Source organism: Heterodontus francisci, chromosome 4, assembly GCF_036365525.1.
Source record: "Heterodontus francisci isolate sHetFra1 chromosome 4, sHetFra1.hap1, whole genome shotgun sequence".
In the NCBI taxonomy this organism is placed as follows: Eukaryota; Metazoa; Chordata; class Chondrichthyes; order Heterodontiformes; family Heterodontidae; genus Heterodontus; species Heterodontus francisci.
Window position 1 is genome coordinate 13,303,624 of NC_090374.1, and position 18,502 is coordinate 13,322,125.

Below are 18,502 nucleotides of genomic sequence, written 5' to 3' on the forward strand. Positions count from 1 at the left end.
CTGGATGGAGGGAGTTTATTGGAAGGTTAATTTACTGGATGGAGGGGGTTTATTGGAAGGTAAATGCACTGGATGGAGGGGGTTTATTGGAAGGTTAATTTACTGGATGGAGGGGGTTTATTGGGAGGTTAATACAGTGGATGGGGGGCGTTTATTGGAAGGTTAATTTACTGGATGGAGGGGGTTTATTGGGAGGTTAATACACTGGATGGAGGGAGTTTATTGGAAGGTTAATTTACTGGATGGAGGGGGTTTATTGGAAGGTAAATGCACTGGATGGAGGGGGTTTATTGGAAGGTTAATTTACTGGATGGAGGGGGTCTATTGGGAGGTTACTGGACTGGATGGAGGAGGTTTATTGGGAGGTTAATGCCCTGAATGGAAGGGGTTTTTGGGAGGTTACTGGACTGGATGGAGGAGGTTTATTGGGAGGTTAATACACTGCATGGAAGGGGTTTATTGGTAAGTTAATAGACTCGAATAAGGGGGTTTATTGGGAAGTTATTGTACTGGAAGGAGGGGCTTTATTAGTAGGATAATACACTGTTAGGAGCGGGTTTATTGGGAAATTAATACACTGGATGGAGGGGTTTATTGGGACGTTAATGTACTGGATGGAGGGGGTTTGATTGGGATGTTAATGTACTGGATGGAGGGGGTTTGATTGGGATGTTAATACACTGTATAGAGGGGTTTTATTGGTACATTAATGTACTGGTGGAGGGGGTTGATTGGGAGGTTAATGTACTGGATGGAGGGGGTTTGATTGGGATGTTAATACACTGTATAGAGGGGTTTTATTGGTACATTAATGTACTGGTGGAGGGGGTTTATTGGGAAGTTAATACACCGGATGGAGGGGGTTGCTTGGGAGGTTAATGTACTGGATGGAGGGAATTTATTGGGAGGTTAATACACTGGATGGAGGTTTTTATTTTGGGAGGTACTGGATGGAGGGGGTTTATTTGGAATTTAATATACTGTATGAAGGATGTTTATTGGGAGGTTAATACACTGAATGGAGGGGGTTTATTGGGAAGTTAATGTACTGCATGAAGGGGGTTTAGTGGGATTGTTAATGTACTGGATGGAGGGGGTTTATTTGGAGGTTAATACACTGGATGGAGGGGTTTATTGGGACGTAAATATACTGGATGGCGGGGTTTACTGGCAAGTACATACACTGGGTGGAGGGTTTATTTGGAGGCTAATACACTGGATGGCGGAGGTTTATTGGCAAGTAGATACACTGGATGGAGGGGGTTTATTTGGAGGTTAATACACTCAATGGAGGGTGTCTATTGGAAGGTTAATGCACTGGTGGAGGGGGTGTGTTGGGATGTTAATACACTGGATGGAAAGGATTTATTGGGAGGTTAATGCCCTGGATGGAAGGGATTTTTGGGAGGTTACTGGACTGGATGGAGGTGGTTTATTGGGAGGTTAAGGTACTGGATGGAGGGGGTTTATTGGGATTGTTAATGTACTGGATGGATGGCATTTATTTGGAGGTTAATCGATGGAGGGGATTTATTTGTGTGAGTAATGTATAGGCCCCATTGCAGTAGCTACACTATATGATGGGGTATAAATGTAGAAATAATGGGGTTTTGTAAGAAAGGCACAGCAATAATCATCATTGATTTTAATCTACATATAGATTGGATGAATCAGATTTCCAAAGGTAGCCCAGAAGATGAGTTTGTGCAGTGTATTTGGGACAGTTTCTTACAGCAGCACATTCTAGAGCCAACCAGAGAGCAGGACAACATTTGCTAAATAATCCTCAATGTGCTAAGAATTATGCTGAGAACCATTTTAAGATTGTCAGTCAGACTCGCAGTGTGGTGCATTTGCACGTACTGGAAGTGACATATATTAATGCACATGGCCATATTCTTTGCAGATAGAAAAAGCATGTACACACTTTGTGCCTGTTTCAGCTGAAGAAAATAAGTGACAGCCATTCGCTGGTTCATTCGTCAGGGCAAACAGTTTGGGCAGAAAGTCAGTTTGCTCCTGGACTGAGATGATCTCTCCTGTCTGCTCCCATCTCTTGCTCGCAAACCTCCGAATCCACTGAAAATACATGAATCCCAAGAGAGAAAAGTCTCCTGCAGCGAACAAGGTTTAAAAAGATTAAAGGGCCCCAACGAAAAGCAAGATCTATCTACAATCAAGGACTCTACGGTGAGCTCAAAGAACTGTAACAACAACTCTTCAGATATTGCCTCAAATCTTTCCACTTTATTTTTCTTCTGCTCTTTTCTGTCTCTATTTGCATGTGTGTATTGCATATGTATGCTAGCGTGGACAAATCGTGTATCCGTAGGCGCTAACTGATTTAGAGTTTAAGTTTAATAAATTTCAATTTTTCTTCTTTAAACCTAAGAAAGCCTCTTTGTGCTGGTTTCTTTGCCTTATAATTGGAAAGCGGTGAACAAGGATTCACCAAGGGGGAGCTAAAAACATGGTGTGTTTAAAATTAAACCCTGTTATGGTAAGACCAGGTGAAGGCTGAGAGGGACCCCTAGACACCTTTCTCACCTGATCGTAACAAAAAACTTTTCATCTTAGGGGATTGGTTGTTCCCTTTTTTCCTGTCTGTGGGGGAGAATTCCTTGCTAATCTTCCCTTTGTCCTCAGGAACACTCCTGCTTCTGGGTATTTGTCCAGATTCTGCTGCACTCCCCTGCGGCACATCGACTAGGTGAGACATTACCCTCACGGTTTCTCTGCCCTCTTGAGGACTTTCTTTGTCTCTGCAGGTTCCTGTAAATGCTGTTAGCAACTCTAGTGTCAGCTTCTACTGTCTGTATTTACATAGAAGGATGTGGGGTCTAACTTTTCAAATATTTTGGGGTTGGCTGACCAGTTTTCATCTGGGATTCTTCTCGGACTTCCTTTACCTGCCTTCTTGGTCACTTTTTCCCTGTTCCTTTCTAACCTGTTGCCAGCCTTGTGCCTGTCTGTCCCCTTTTGTTCATGGCAGGAGTCCCTTACAATTCACCAGCCCTATGCTGGAGGGTCCTCCAAACACCAATACAGGACATAGTGGTGCAGATTTCACTGTCGATTGGAGTTTCCCCTCAACCTGGCACATGTGACAACTCCTGCAGCACTCCACCAAGTCTTTGTGGTGTTTTAGCCAGTCAAACTGCTGTCTTATGCGGGCTTTGGTTTTCCGTATACCGACATGTAAAGCATTGTTATCTCATGGGCCATTTTTAATATTTCTCTCGAGTACTTCTGCGGCACCACTAACTGGTGAACCACTGTCCACTCCTTGCTCTCAGATCTGTGAGGAGAAATCCACTTCCTCATCAGTGCCTCATTCTTTAAATAGTAGCAGTCAGGGACTCCCTCAGCTTGTGCTAACACTTGCAATACTGGGTCAGATCGCTGAGCCTCAGCTAGGGAAGACTCATTTAACTCATTCCCTGGGTCTTCTAACTTTCCAAAGAAAGTCTCAGATAGATAGACCTCATGGTCATTTGCCTGCAGTGCCAATTCAGTCTCCTCTGGGGGAGTTGGTTTGATCATGGCCCGATTCACTTACACATTCAGGGAAACTGTCTCCTGCCACTGCCCTGTCTCTCTGACCTTCCTCGGTCTCTCTTTCACTACTGGGGACGATACAACCTTCACCCCCACCAGATCATTACCTAGGAGCAGGTCAACCCCATCCACAGGCAAACTAGGGATAATCCATACGGTCACCAGTCCCGAAACTAGGTCGCACTCCAAGTGCACCCATTGTAAAGGTACAGGCATACACTGCCCTCCAATACCATTTACCACCATTCTGGTGTTCACTGCACTCTCTGGGGGAAAGGTCAGGCCTTTTCCCAGTAAAAGGGATCTAGTGGCCCCTGTGTCCCTGAGAATTACTATGTTTGCCCCACTCAGGGGGTATGGGGATACTCTCCCTTTAGACACAAAACCCTGATAACCTTCAGGAATCCTATTAAATTTTCCTGCACTTGCAGCATTAAGCTTCCTGGATCTCACTGCAGTTAAAGCCACAGCTTGTTCTGCTGTGCTTTCCATCAGGGTCCCTTCTTCACTGAGTGGGTGTGCCCTGATGAACCCTACAGGTTTTCCTTTTAGTTTCCAGCAGTCAGCTTTTAGATGCCCTGCTTTATTACAATGGAAGCATACAGGTCTCCGGATCCCACTCCTGCTTACAGCACCTTCCTTTATGGCTGGACGAGGGCCTCCTGTGTCTCCTGCTTTTCTTTCCCTCCCAGGACTGCTAGGGTTTCTATCACCTTCCCACCCTTTGTCCTTTTCAGATTTGTGGGGGTGATTAGGAAAGGTTTTCCCCTGGGAAACTGACTTATAAATGAAAGCAAACTCATCAGCCAGAACTGCTGCCTGCCGGGCTTTATGAACCTTCTGTTCCTGTACATGTGCCTTTATGGAGATTGGGAAAGAGTTTTTCAATTCCTCTAACAAAATTACGTCTCTGAGATTTTCATAGCTGAGCTGTACTTTAAGAGCCCTCAGCCACTGGTCAAAAGCCAGCTGCTTATTTCTCTCAAACTCCAGGTAAGTTTGATCAGATGCATTTGGTAATACCATCATGCTGGATGGGCATCTTCCCCTCCCCTCCCCTGTCACTATTCCAAAGGGATCGTTCTCTCCGTGACACCCTGGTCCACTCCTCCATTACCCCGACACCGCATCCCCTTCCCAACCAATCACAAGAGGTGTAATACCTGTCCATTTACCTCCTCTCTCCTCACTAGCCCAGGCCCCAAACACTCCTTTCAGGTGAAGCAGCGATTTACTTGTACCTCTTTCAATGTAGTATACTGTATTCGCTGCTCACAATGTTGTCTCCTCTACATTGGGGAGACCAGATGCAGACTGGGTGACCGCTTTGCGGAAAACCTCCGCTCAGTCCGAAAGCATGACCCTGAGCTTCCGGTTGCTTGCCATTTCAACACTGCCCCCTGCTCTCATGTTCACATCTCTGTCCTGGGCTTGCTGCAGTGTTCCAGTGAACATCAACGCAAGCTCGAGGAACAGCATCTCATTTACCGATTAGGCACACTACAGCCTGCCGGACCGAACATTAAGTTCAATAATTTCAAAGCATGACTGGCCTCCCTTTTTTAATTTTAGTTTTATTTTTTATTTTATTTTATTTTAGTTTGGTGTGTTTCATCATTCAATTTTTGGAGTGTGTGGTTTGCATGTTAGCCCCGCAGTCTCCATATTTCCCTCCTCACAGTTGTTGTGTGATGCTCTTACCTTCAGGTTACTACGGCCCATAGAGCAGCTGGATGAATCCCACTGATGGATAATGGATAGCAACAGTCTCTCTGCTTCCCCCCGGTCTTAGTCCTTTCACCATCCCACATGTGGCTCCTGCTGTCATTTCCAAGGGTTTATCACTCTGAGCAGAAAGCACTGCAGGCTCAGCTTTCAGCAGAGGCCTCTTTCTCTTTGGATGATGTTCCTGAATCATCCAGGCGTACAGACTGGGATAGGTCTCGGCCATTCAGCCAATCGAGCCAGATCTCCATTATATAGAATGTTCAGGGGGCTAAGACAAACCTGGCTTACGTTTCAAATCAGTGCAACACTGACACAAACCATGTGTGCTCAGTCAAACACACAAACACAGAAACACACAACTACAGACATACTCACACTCATTGACGCTCTCATGGACACACATTAATACGGATCACATACATGCAAAAAGCAAAAACATTCTCTGGCAAATGAGCAGTAGCTATGGGAAAAATGACTGCACAGGAGGACACAACAAAGTGTAAATACAGTAGACATAGGGAATTCGATAGACAGGCATTATTGCAACTACTGATGAGAGTCTCTCTTGGTGTTTCTTCTGTGGTGCCAGTGTAAAGGACATCACTATACAGGTGCAGAACATTTTGGCAGGAGAGGATGGAGACCTTAACATTCCTGGCGACAAGCTGTTCAGGAAAGATGGGGAAGGGTAAAAAGATGCGAGGCGAGTGGTGAGAGTGGCAGAATTGATCAAATAAGCTAAAGACAGAATCTAGTTGGTGAAAATTAAGGAACAATAGAGGAGCCAATTTGTTACTGGCTGTATATTTTTGGCCTCCAAATAGTGAGAAGGAGTTAGCAGAGCAAATGGGGAAGTGGTGGCATTGTGGTAATGTCATTGAACTAGTAATACTCTGGGGTTTGAATCCCAAAACAGCAAATGGTGAAATTTGAATTCAATCAATAAATCTGGAATTAACATCTAGTCGAATGGTGACCATGAAGCCATTGTTGTAAAAACCCATCTGGATCACTAATGTCCTTTATGGAAGGAAATCTGTCATCTTTTCCTGGTCAGGCCTACATGTGACTCCAGACCCACAGCAACGTGGTTGACTCTTAAATTACCTCTGAAATGGCCTAACAACCTACTCAGTTCAAGGGCAATTAGGGATGGGCAATAAATGCTAGCCTAGCCAGCGACTCCCACACAACAAATAAAAAAAACAATTTTGAGTGAAAGATGCAAGAATTACAAAGTAATGATAATAGGGGACTTCAATTATCCTGATGTAGATTGGGATCATAACAGTGTGAAGGGAAAAGAGGGATGGAAATCCTGAAACGCTTAGAGGGGAAATGTCTTGATCAGTGTGTTTCCAGCCCAATGAGGAAGAAAGCAGTGCTGGGTCTAGTGCTGGGAATGCAGTGGGCAAGTGCAGCATGCTTCAGTGGTGAGCATTTTGGAAACAGTGATCATAATATTATCAGGTTTAGAACAGTTATGGAAAAGGAGAGGAGGAATCAAGTGTAAAAATATTAATTTGGAGGAGGGATAACTTCAATGAGTTGAAAAGGAATCCTTCACAGTTGGATCGAAAACAATGATTGGCAGAGAAAACACTAACTGGGCAATGGGAGGCCCTTCAAAGAGGAGATAGTTCAGGCACAGAATAGACATATTCCTATGACGGGGAAAGGAAGAGCATCCAAAGCTAGAGATCCCTGGATGACAAGATTTAAAGATTAAAATGAAACAGAAAAAGGAAGCTTATGATAACTGTCAGTTTCATATTTCAGTAGAGAACCAAACCAAGCACAGAGGTGTAAGGCATTTTAATATATCGTGCATTTCTGTTTACAAGTAAAATGTATCCAGATGTGGTGTGGACCAGTGTGTGGAGCTCACGGGGTGGTAAGGCCTTACCACCTGCATGTGGTCATTTCCTGCTCTCAGCAGGGATGGCGGTGGGAGGGGCAGTCAAGTGCCTACCAACAATGGATGTGATATCTGTATCTTGATAAGGCAGGAAGAAAACCATTCACACATATTCTGAGAGGCCATTGTCTACGAGAGTTGTAGACAGAGTGTCTGATGTCGTAATAATCTTCTTCTTCTTTGGCCTCCTTATCTCGAGAGACAATGTTTAAGCGCCTGGAGGTGGTCAGTGGTGTGTGGAGCAGCGCCTGGAGTGGCTATAAAGGACAATTCTAGAGTGACAGACTCTTCCACAGGTGCTGCAGATAAAATTGGTTGTCGGGGCTGTTACACAGTTGGCTCTCCCCTTACACTTCTGTCTTTTTTCCTGCCAACTGCTAAGTCTCTTCATCTCTTTAGCCCCGCCTTTGTGGCTGTCCGCCAGCTCTGGCGATCACTGGCAACTGACTCCCACGACTTGTGGTCAATGTCACAGGACTTCATGTCGCGTTTGCAGACGTCTTTAAAGCGGAGACAAGGACGGCCAGTGGGTCTCATACCAGTGACGAGCTCACTGTACAATATGTCCGTGGGGATCCTGCCATCTTCCATGCGGCTCACATGGCCAAGCCATCTCAAGCGCCGCTGGCTCAGTAGTGTGTATAAGCTGGGGGTGTTGGCCTCCTCGAGGACTTCTGTGTTGGAGATACGGTCCTGCCACCTGATGCCAAAGATTCTCCGGAGGCAGCGAAGATGGAATGAGTTGAGATGTCATACGTTGTCCAGGCCTCACTGCCATAGAGCAAGGTACTGAGGACACAGGCTTGAAACACTCGGACTTTTGTGTTCCGTGTCAGTGCGCCATTTTCCCACACCCTCTTGGCCAGTCTGGACATAGCAGTGGAAGCCTTTCCCATGCGCTTGTTGATTTCTGCATCGAGAGACAGGTTACTGGTGATAGTTGAGCCTCGGTAGGTGAACTCTTGAACCACTTCCAGAGCGTGGTCACTGATATCGATGAATGGAGCATTTCTGAGGTCCTGTCCCATGATGTTCATTTTCTTGAGGCTGATGGTTAGGCCAAATTCGTTGCAGGCAGCCGTAATCCTGTCGATGAGTCTCTGCAGACACTCTTCTGTGTGGGATGTTAATGCAGCATCGTCAGCAAAGAGGACTTCCCTGATGAGGACTTTCCATACTTTGGTCTTCACTCTAAGACAGGCAAGGTTGAACAACCTGCCCCCTGATCTTGTGTGGAGGAAAATTCCTTCTTCTGAAGACTTGAACGCATGTGAGAGCAGCAGTGAGAAGAAGATCCCAAACAGCGTAGATGCGAGAACACAGCCCTGTTTCACGCCACTCAGGATAGGAAAGGGGTCTGATGAGGCACCACTATGCTGAATTGTGCCTTTCATATTGTCATGGAATGAGGTGATGATACTTAGTAGTTTTGGTGGACATCCGATCTTTGCTAGTAGTCTGAAAAGACCACGTCTGCTAACGAGGTCAAAGGATTTGGTGAGATCTATGAAAGCAACGCAGAGTAGCCAACATTTTAATGACAGTCCTGATACGTCTATGTGTGTGTGTCTGTGTGTGTTTCTGTTCAGTTAAACTGTCTTTATTTATAAAATGTCCAATCTGTGTCCCAGCGATGATGTCTTCAGTCAGAAGTTTTCTTGCTTCATCACAGTCCATGTTCCTACTACCCGGTGAACTCCGCACGCTGGTCCACATTAAAGTGCGAGGGGATAAAGGGGTAGTGGCTGGGTGGATACATAATTGACCAAGAGACAGAAAGCAGGAAATAGTGAACAGTCGTTTTTCAGACCAGAGGGAAGTAAACAGTGGTGTTCCCCAGGTATTAGGACCACTGCTCTATTTGATATATATTGATGGCCTGGACTTAAGTATATCATTTAAGTACAACATTCCAAAGTCTGTTGATGACATGTAGCTCAGCAATCTAGGAAACACAGAGGTGGATAGTAACATAGACAGACTGGTAAAATGGGCAGAATGGGTCAGATGAAATTTGACGCAGGGAAGTTTGAAGTGATATATCTTGGAAGGAAGAATGAGGAGAGACAAAGAAAGCCAAATGGTTGAATTTTAAAGTGCTGCAGGAGCAAAGAGACCCGGGGGTGTAAATACACAAGCCTTTGAAGGTGGTCGGACAGTTGGGAAGGCTGGCCGAAAGGCATACAGATACCTTGGCTTTATTAATTTTTTTAAATTTATTTTTCACACAAGTGGTAGTCGATATCTGCAAATCTTTCCCCCCATTTAGATGCTGTGGATGCTGAGGATTATTTGGACATGGAATTCTCAGTGCTGTGTGAGAAGGGAGGATGCCAGAGTGAAGGTATTCCAATAGGGAGTTTCAGGAGAGATGGGTACAGAGCTGATGTGACAATACATTCAAGGCCTTACAGAAGGGAGGTTAGTGATGGGACGAGGAGGAGGGAGGTGGATGGTGGTTGAGATGAAACTCATGATGGCTCTGATTGGCTTGGAATTGTTTAGATTATGACAGTGCTAGCATGGTTTGACTCCATGCTCACACAGTTCGGTTTAAAGCCTGGCTCCGGTGTAAAATTAAAACGCAACCCGGGCCCGGCCCAACCACAGCCAACCCGAACACTACCCGGGCTGACCCGACAAGAATATCCTTCATCCGTTCTGGAGATGGAGTTGTTGGGAATCATGGGTGAGCCTGATCCCGTGAGTTCCCGGAGGCAGCACTGTCCAGCCCGACCCGACCCGAGCCCGAATGCTGGACTCGGAATATCGACCCGACCCGAACCCGACACAAGTAGGCGGTTCTAGTCGGGTTCGGGTCGGGTAGCCAGTCTGTAGTTTGGTTTGGACCAATTTGGATTGGATTCAGTGATGGCACAGATTGGTTTAGATTGATTCATTGATGGCACGGACTGGTTTGGTGAAGGTGCTGCAGGTTCCAGTGGCAATGCTGGTAACTTCTGGTCCTTTGGAATATCTCAGGTGTGGAAGGTGCCTTGTGAATCCCTCATGCTTCAGGTTATCTATAAATACAGTTAATGAAAAGTAACTGTGATCAGGGCATTGAACTAACACCGAAACAGGTAGACTATTCAGCCCCTCGAACCTGCTAGACCATTTAGTTAGATCATGGTTGATCTGTACCTTAACTCCATTTATCAGCCTTTGCTCCATAACCTTAAATACCCTTAACAAATAAAATCTACAGATGTCTTAAAAATTTCAATTGGCCCCGTCACGCCAACGTGCTGTGTAGAATGAGAATGTTTTTAATCCATCAGCTTGGGACCTGAATTTATTTTTCTAAAAAAAGGAACAGATAAAAGATGACTTTGCGAGCAGCTTAAGATGGCCACCTAATTTACAACACTGTATCCTACATTGCAAGGCCTGTGAAGTGGAACAAGAGCCAAGACCTAGGAAATTTAAGGGAACTGCTTGTTCCCATTAGTAAGGTATCAAAATTATTACTGAAGACAATAGGACCCTAAATTAAAAGCAAAATACTGCGGATGCTGGAAATCTGAAATAAAAACAAGAAATGCTGGAAACACTCAGCAGGTCTGGCAGCATCTGTGGAGAGAGAAGCAGAGTTAACGTTTCAGGTCAGTGACCCTTCTTCAGTACTGGCAAATATTAGAAATGTAAAATGTTATAAGCAAGTAAAGTGGGGGTGGGGCAAGAGATAACAAAGGAGAAGGTGTAGATAGGACAAGGTCACAGAATAGCTGACCAGAAGGTCGTGGAGCAAAGATATGTTAATAGTGTGTTGAAAGACAAAGCATTAGTACAGATAGGGTGTTAATGGACTGAAAATTGAACAGCCACAAGTACAAACATGAAAAAAAACAGTGGGTAAGCAAACTGAACAAACTAAGATGAAATAAAATAAAATAAACACCAAAAATATATAAAAAAAGTAAAAAGAAAAAAATAACTTTAAAAAAAAATGTCAAATGGGGGGCCCGTCATTCTCTAAAATTATTGAACTACATCCAGGGAGAAGACTTGGAGGGCGGAGTTCCGGATCAGTAAGTTATCTCGGGTGAAAAAAACCTTAAAAAAAAAACCTGAGAAAGTGACGTCACAAGAAAGCTGTGACCTGATTGGCTGGTAGGGTATCTGTACTGAATTTGAAAATAAAACATTGATTAAAATTGATTAAAACACTAATTAACGAACTAATTAATAAGTAGAGGAGTAACTAAACCGGAGGGAGGAGATTACTGTATTTAGCATTTAATATTTATAGTAGAAATCTAGCACTAGGGACCATATAGTTAATTGTAACTTAATTTATTAAGGATTTAACAAGTATTTAGGTATTTATTTTAAATTAATTTATTAATTAGTGCTAGAAATGACAGTTAGAGGGGTGAAGTGCTTCACCTGTGAGATGTGGGAGGTCCGTAATGCTTCCAGCGTTCCGTATGACTCCATCTGCAGGAAGTGTACCCAGTTGCAGCATGGATCGGTTAGAGCGGCAACTGGATGCACTTAGAGGAGTATGCAGGTGGCAAAAAGCATCATAGACAGGAGTTTTAGAGACATGGTTACACCCAAGGTGCAGGCAAATAGATGGGTGACCGCTAGAAGGGGCAGGCAGTCAGTGCAGGAATCCCTTGTGGCTATCCCCCTCTCTAACAAGTATACCATTTTGGATACTGTTGGGGGGGATGGCCTATCAGGGGAAAACAAAAGCAGCAGCCAGAGCAGTGGCACCACGGGTGGCACTGTTGTTCAGCAGGGAGGGACAAAGTGCAGAAGAGCAATAGTTATAGGGGACTCGATAGTCAGGGGCACAGATAGGCGCTTCTGTGGATGTGAAAGAGACTCCAGGATGGTATGTTGACTCCCTGGTGCCAGGGTCAAGGATGTCTCTGAACGGACAGGGGGCATTCTGAAGGGGGAGGGTGAACAGCCAGACGTTGTGGTACTCATTGGTACTAATGACATAGGCAGGAAGAGTGACGAGGTCCTGTGGGGGAGTTCAGGGAGTCAGGTAGAAAGTTTAAAAAACAGGACCTCTAGGGTTGTAATCTCAGGATTATTCCCTGTGCCACATGCCAGTGAGGCTAGAAATAGGAAGATAGTGCAGCTAAACACGTGGCTGAACAGCTGGTGTAAGAGGGAGAGTTTCAGATATCTGGATCATTGGGATCTCTTCAGGGACAGATGGGACCTGTACAAGAAGGACGGGTTGCATCTAAACTGGAGGGGCACAAATATCCTGGCTGCGAGGTTAGCTAGCATCACTCAGGAGGGTTTAAAACTAGTGTGGTGGGGGGGGGTGAGTGGGGTGGGGGTGGGAACCACAGCAGTAGGACAGCAGGTGAAATAACTGAGAGGCAACTAGTAAATAAGGCCAGTAAGACTGAGAGGAAGAGCAGGCAGGGAGATGTTGTTGAGCACAGCGGGACTGGTGGTCTGAAGTGCATTTGTTTCAATGCGAGAAGTATAACAGGTAAGGCAGATGAACTTAGAGCTTGGATTAGTACTTGGAACTATGATGTTGTTACTGTTCCAGAGACTTGGTTGAGGGAAGGACAGGATTGGCAGCTAAATGTTCCAGGATTTAGAAGCTTCAGGCGGCATAGAGGGGGATGTAAAAGGGGTGGGGGAGTTGCATTACTGGTTAAGGAGAATATCACAACTGTACTACGGGAGGACACCTCAGAGGGGTCATGCAGCGAGGCAATATGGGTTGAGCTCAGGAATAGGAAGGGTGCAGTCACAATGTTGGGGGTTTACTACAGGCCTCCCAACAGCCAGCGGGAGGTAGAGGAGCAGATATGTAGACAGATTTTGGAAAGATGTAAAAGCAACAGGGTTGTAGTGGTGGATGATTTTAACTTGTGGTCGGGAAATTATTAGAGAGGATTCTTCGGGACAGGATTTACTCCCATTTGGAAACAAATGAACTTATTAGCAAGAGGCAGCATGGTTTTGTGAAGGGGAGGTCATGTCTCACTAACTTGATTGAGTTTTTTGAGGAAGTGACGAAGATGATTGATGAAGGAAGGGCAGTGGATGTTGTCTATATGGACTTCAGTAAAGCCTTTGACAAGGTCCCTCATGGAAGACTGGTACAAAAGGTGAAGTCACACGGGATCAGAGGTGAGCTGGCAAGATGGATACAGAACTGGCTCGGTCATAGAAGACAGAGGGTAGCAGTGGAAGGGTGCTTTTCTGAATGGAGGGATGTGACTAGTGGTGTTCCGCAGGGATCAGTGCTGGGACCTTTGCTGTTTGTAGTATATATAAATGATTTGGAGGAAAATGTAGCTGGTCTGATTATTAAGTTTGCGGACGACACAGAGGTTGGTGGAGTTGCGGATAGTGATGAGGATTGTCAGAGGATACAGCAGGATATAGATAGGTTGGAGACTTGGGCAGAGAAATGGCAGATGGAGTTTAATCTGGGCAAATGTGAGGTAATGCATTTTGGAAGGTCTAATGCAGGTGGGAAGTATACAGTAAATGGCAGAAACCTTAGGAGTATTGACAGTCAGAAAGATCTGGGCATACAGGTCCACAGGTCACTGAAAGTGGCAACGCAGGTGGATAAGGTTGTCAAGAAGGGATACGGCATGTTTGCCTTCATCGGTCGGGGCATAGAGTATAAAAATTGGCAATTCATGCTGCAGCTGTACAGAACTTTAGTTAGGCCACACTTAGAATATTGCGTCCAATTCCGGTCGCCACATTACCAGAAGGACGTGGAGGCTTTGGAGAGGGTACAGAGGAGGTTTACCAGGATGTTGCCTGGTATGGAGGGCATTAGCTATGAGGAGAGGTTGGATAAACTCGGATTGTTTTCACTGGAACGACGGAGGTGGAGGGGCGACATGATAGAGGTTTACAAAGTTATGAGCGGCATGGACAGAGTGGACAGTCAGAAGCTTTTTCCCAGAATGGAAGAGTCAGTTACTAGGGGACATAGGTTTAAAGTGCGAGAGGCAAAGTTTAGAGGGGATGTGCGAGGCAAGTTCTTTACACAGAGGATGGTGAGTGCCTGGAACTTGCTGCCGAGGGAGGTGGTGGAAGCAGATACGATAGCGATGTTAAAGAGGCATCTTGACAAATACATGAATAGGATGGGAATAGAGGGATACGGTCCCCGGAAGTGCAGAAGGTTTTAGTTTAGACAGGCATCAAGATCGGCGCAGGCTTGGAGGGCTGAATGGCCTGTTCCTATGCTGTACTGTTCTTTGTTCTTTGTTCAATGTTCAGTCCGGCTGGCTGTAGTGTGCCTAATCGGTAGATGAGATGCTGTTCCTCGAGCTTGCGTCGATGTTCACTGGAACACTGCATCAATCCCAGGACAGAGACGTGAGCATGAGAGCAGGGGTGTGTTGAAATGGCAAGCAACCGGAAGCTCAGGGTCCTGCTTGCAGACTGAGCGGAGGTGTTCCGCAAAGCGGTCACCCAGTCTGCGTTTGGTCTGTCCAATGTAGAGGAGACCACATTGTGAGCAGCGAATACAGTATACTACATTGAAAGAAGTACAAGTAAATCGCTGCTTCACCTGAAAGGACCCTAGAATAGGACCCTAGGACCCAATAGGACCCTAGTTGTGAGAAAGGAATCCTCAGACATGGGCTGTTTTAGCTGCAAGAAGAAATACACACTGCTAACTACCATGCTTGAATCACTAGGTGACTGTCATGTGACAAGCCCACCACCGCAACCCCCCCCCCCCCCCATCTGTCTGTTTTTAAACTCGTTTGTGTGTATCGTAGAGTCATCGAGTTATACAGCACAGAAACAGGCCCTTCGGCCCATCATGTTCGTGCCAGCCATCAAGCACCTATCTATTCTAATCCCATTTTCCAGCACTCAGCCTGTAGCCTTGTACGCTATGGCATTTCAAGTGCTCATCTAAAAACTTCTTAAATGTTGTGACGGTTCCTGCCTTTACCACCCCTTCAGGTAGTGTGTTCCAGATTGCAACCACCCTCTGAGTAAAAATGTTATTCCTCAAATCACCTCTAAGCTTCCTGCCCCTTACCTTAAATCTATGCCCCCTGGTTATTGACCCCTCCGCTAAGGGAGAAAGTTTCTTCCTATCTAACCTATCAATGCCCCTCATAATTTTGTCTGCCTCAATCATGTCCCCCCTCAGCCTTCTCTGCTCCAAGGAAAACAACGCTAGCCAATCCAATCTCTCTTCATAGCTGAAATGCTCCAGTCCAGGCAAGATCCTGGTGAATCTCCTCTGCACCCTCTCCAGGGCAATCACATCCTTCCTGTAGTGCAGTGACCAGAACTGTACACAGTACTCCAGCTGTGGCTTAACTAGTGTTTTATATAGCTGTGTGTGCTCTCTTCTCTGCAGCAGGCTGTCAAGTATCCTAAGTGCACACCCAAGTGGGGTCCCCTCCATATTCATTCTCTCTCTCTCTCTCTCTCTCTCTCTCTCTCTCTCTCTCTCTCTCTCTCTCTCTCTCTCTCTCTCTATACAATTTAACTTGGAAGCTTCAAATCCTGCCTGCCGACTATGACCATCTCTGCATTCTGCAGCTGCATCTTGAAGGAAATCATCTGCATCACTGTCTGCAAGAGACCCACCAAATCAGTCGTCTATTTCTTCAAACCAGGAGCCTCAGGACCACCAAATTCAGCTGGAAGCCAGCCAAATCACCAAATTCCAGACCTTTTTTTCCTATGAACTCCAACTCGATCAATCCCCATCCTGTAACCTATTTGTGTGTGAGTGAACCTCCAGTGTGTGTGTGCGAAAGCTGGAGCGTATTTTATTGTTTTACTTGGATTGGTTTAAGTATAGCAAAGCTAACCACTTTCTTTGTTAAATTCAAGAAAACCTGTCCGATTGGTTCTTTTTATGATCATAGCATGTAAATAATCAAACACCCACTGAATTGGCAAGTACATCCACTTTAAAAAAGAATTAAACCTGTTGTGGTGAAACAAGGAGAAAGAAAAGAAGAAAGCCCTTCAATCCCTCCTCACCTGATCGGAACAAACCCCAGAATCCAGAGTCTTTTTTGTAAAGTAAGTTCAAGATTTCCATTGCTGTTAGTGTGAAAAAGTGCCTCCTCATTCCACGCCTAAACGGCCCAGCTCTAATTTTAACATTGTGCCTCCTTGCTCTGGATTCCCCACCAGTGGAAATAGCTTCTTTCTATCAACTATTGTGAACCCTTTTAACATCTCAAACACCTCAACCTTCTAACTTCAAGGGAATAGAAGCCAAATTTATGGAACCAATACTGAGGAATCCCAGGACTCCCTCCCGACTGTATACCCACTGTTTACAACCATACCTAATAATTTAACTCTTTAAGCCCTGGTATAATTCTGCTGTATCTGTTTTATTTCCTTCAAGACCAATATATCATTCTTGATGTGTGATTCACAAAACTGAACCCAGGACTCCAGATGGGATCTGACCAAGGTTCAGTACAACTGAAGTGTCACTTCCTCACTTTTACATTCCAATCCCTTTGAGGTAAAGGCCAACATTCCATTACATTTACTAGCTGTTTACCAGCTTTTAGAGATTTGTCACCTAAATCCCTTTGGTACATCACTGCTCCTAGTCTCCCACTTTAAAAAGAATATTCTAATTGGTCTCTCTCAGATCCAAAGTGGATTAGCTCACACTTCTCCATACTGAACACCATCTGCCACAGTTTTGCCCACTCACTTAACCTGTCTATGTCTCTTTGTCACTTCCTGCTCCCATCTGCACAAATTACTGTGCCTTTAACTTAGTGTCATTTGCAAACTTGAATATACAACTCTCTATTCCTTCATTCAGGTCTTTGATATAATATGGTGAGAAGTTGAGGCCCCAGTACAGATCCCTGGGGAACACCACTTGTCACATTCTGCCAGAGGGCATTCCCTTTATCCCTAATCTCTGTTTCCTATCGCCCAAACACAGGGCTACCTCCAATCCCAGAGTCCTAACTCATTAGACTAATCACTTATGTGGAACACATCAAGTGCCTCTGGAAGTGCATATATAGACAATATCCATAGATGTTCCTCTGTTCACCTCATTAGTGACCTCCTCAAAAAGATCCACTCAGTTAGTCAGCATAATTTATCCATCACAAATCCTGCTGACTCTCTTGCCAGCTCAGACTCCAGCTGATGTACTCTGGGTTGGTCTGGGTGCATGCTGTGGTCATTACTGTAACCAAGCCAGCAAACCAGAGTCAATGAGTTACGGTTACATTCAATAAATCTGGTGGGCTGGCCCCAGAAAGAATTACTATTAAAACCTATTGGTTTCCCTTCAAGGAAGGGAACCTGAAGTCCTTACCCAGTCTGGCCTATATGTCACTCTGGTCCAACATAACATGGTTAACTCAGACTGTTCTGTTTCATTTGTTTTATATTTGTTCACAGGATGTGGGCATCACTGGCTAGGCCAGCATTTATTGCCTGTCCCTAATTGGCCTTGAGAAGGTGGTGGTGAGCTGCTGTCGTGTTAGCCATTACTCAGTGGGTAGCACTCTCACCTCGGAGACAGAAGGTCATGGGATCCTCCCAGGGACTTGAGGACATAATCCAGGCTAACACTCCACTGCAGTACCGAGGGAGTGCTGCACTGTCAGAGGGACGTCTTTCAGATGAGCCATGATACCAAGGCCCTGTCTGCTCTCTCAAGTGGATGTAAATGATCCCATGGCCACTATTTCAACGAAAAGTGGGGGACTTGTCCCCAGTGCCCCCGCCAATATTTATCCCTCAACCAACGTCACAAACAGATTATCTGGTCATTATCACACTGTTATTTGTAGGAGCTTGCTATGTGTATTTTGCTGCCAGATTTCCTAAATTACAACAGTGATTATGGTTCAAAAGTACCTCATTGGCTGTGAAGCAACTTGGGACATCCTGAAGTTCTGAGAGGCGCGATATAAATGCAAGTCTTTCTTTTTCTTAACGCTTTCTGAAGTGGTCCAGCAAGCCATTGTGTTTTAAAAGCAATCATTACACAGGCAGATGTCCAGCACCTTCTTCTTGAGGCATAAAGGACAGGCTGACGCATATCTCAGGAACAGACATATATATATATAGGAAATATATAGGAAATATAACATATGTTTTTGAGAAGAGAATGCCTGGCTTAAGAGCTGGTGAGTCCTGTGATGTTCCCTGACATTTGAGCGGAGAAACAGAGTGGCATCAGTTCCACAGGTTTAGTACTTACTCTTAATGATCACTCCTAACGTGTGGTCACAACAGATGCATAGATTACATCTGAAACAAAAGAAACAGGGATCAGAGCTGATTACAGAACTTACAGAACATTTACCCCGA

At 45.1% G+C, this 18,502-nt stretch overlaps 1 protein-coding gene across 4 annotated transcripts in view; it reads right to left on the minus strand.

Annotated features, from left to right (window-relative positions):
• Nucleotides 1-1,699: 1,699 nt before the first annotated feature.
• The window catches only part of LOC137368899 (junctional adhesion molecule-like), a 116,445-nt gene continuing 99,642 nt past the window's right edge, over nucleotides 1,700-18,502 (minus strand). For 3 of the 4 annotated variants that reach the window (XM_068029163.1, XM_068029160.1, XM_068029162.1), the window contains 2 exons: nucleotides 18,393-18,442; nucleotides 7,087-10,227 (listed from right to left, as the gene is read on the minus strand). In XM_068029163.1, coding sequence (XP_067885264.1) covers nucleotides 18,408-18,442 — 35 coding nt within the window. In that variant the 3' untranslated portion in view covers nucleotides 7,087-10,227; nucleotides 18,393-18,407. Of the gene's footprint in view, nucleotides 2,115-7,086; nucleotides 10,228-18,392; nucleotides 18,443-18,502 lie in introns of those variants that run through there. The other variant, XM_068029161.1, reaches the window with a different exon arrangement.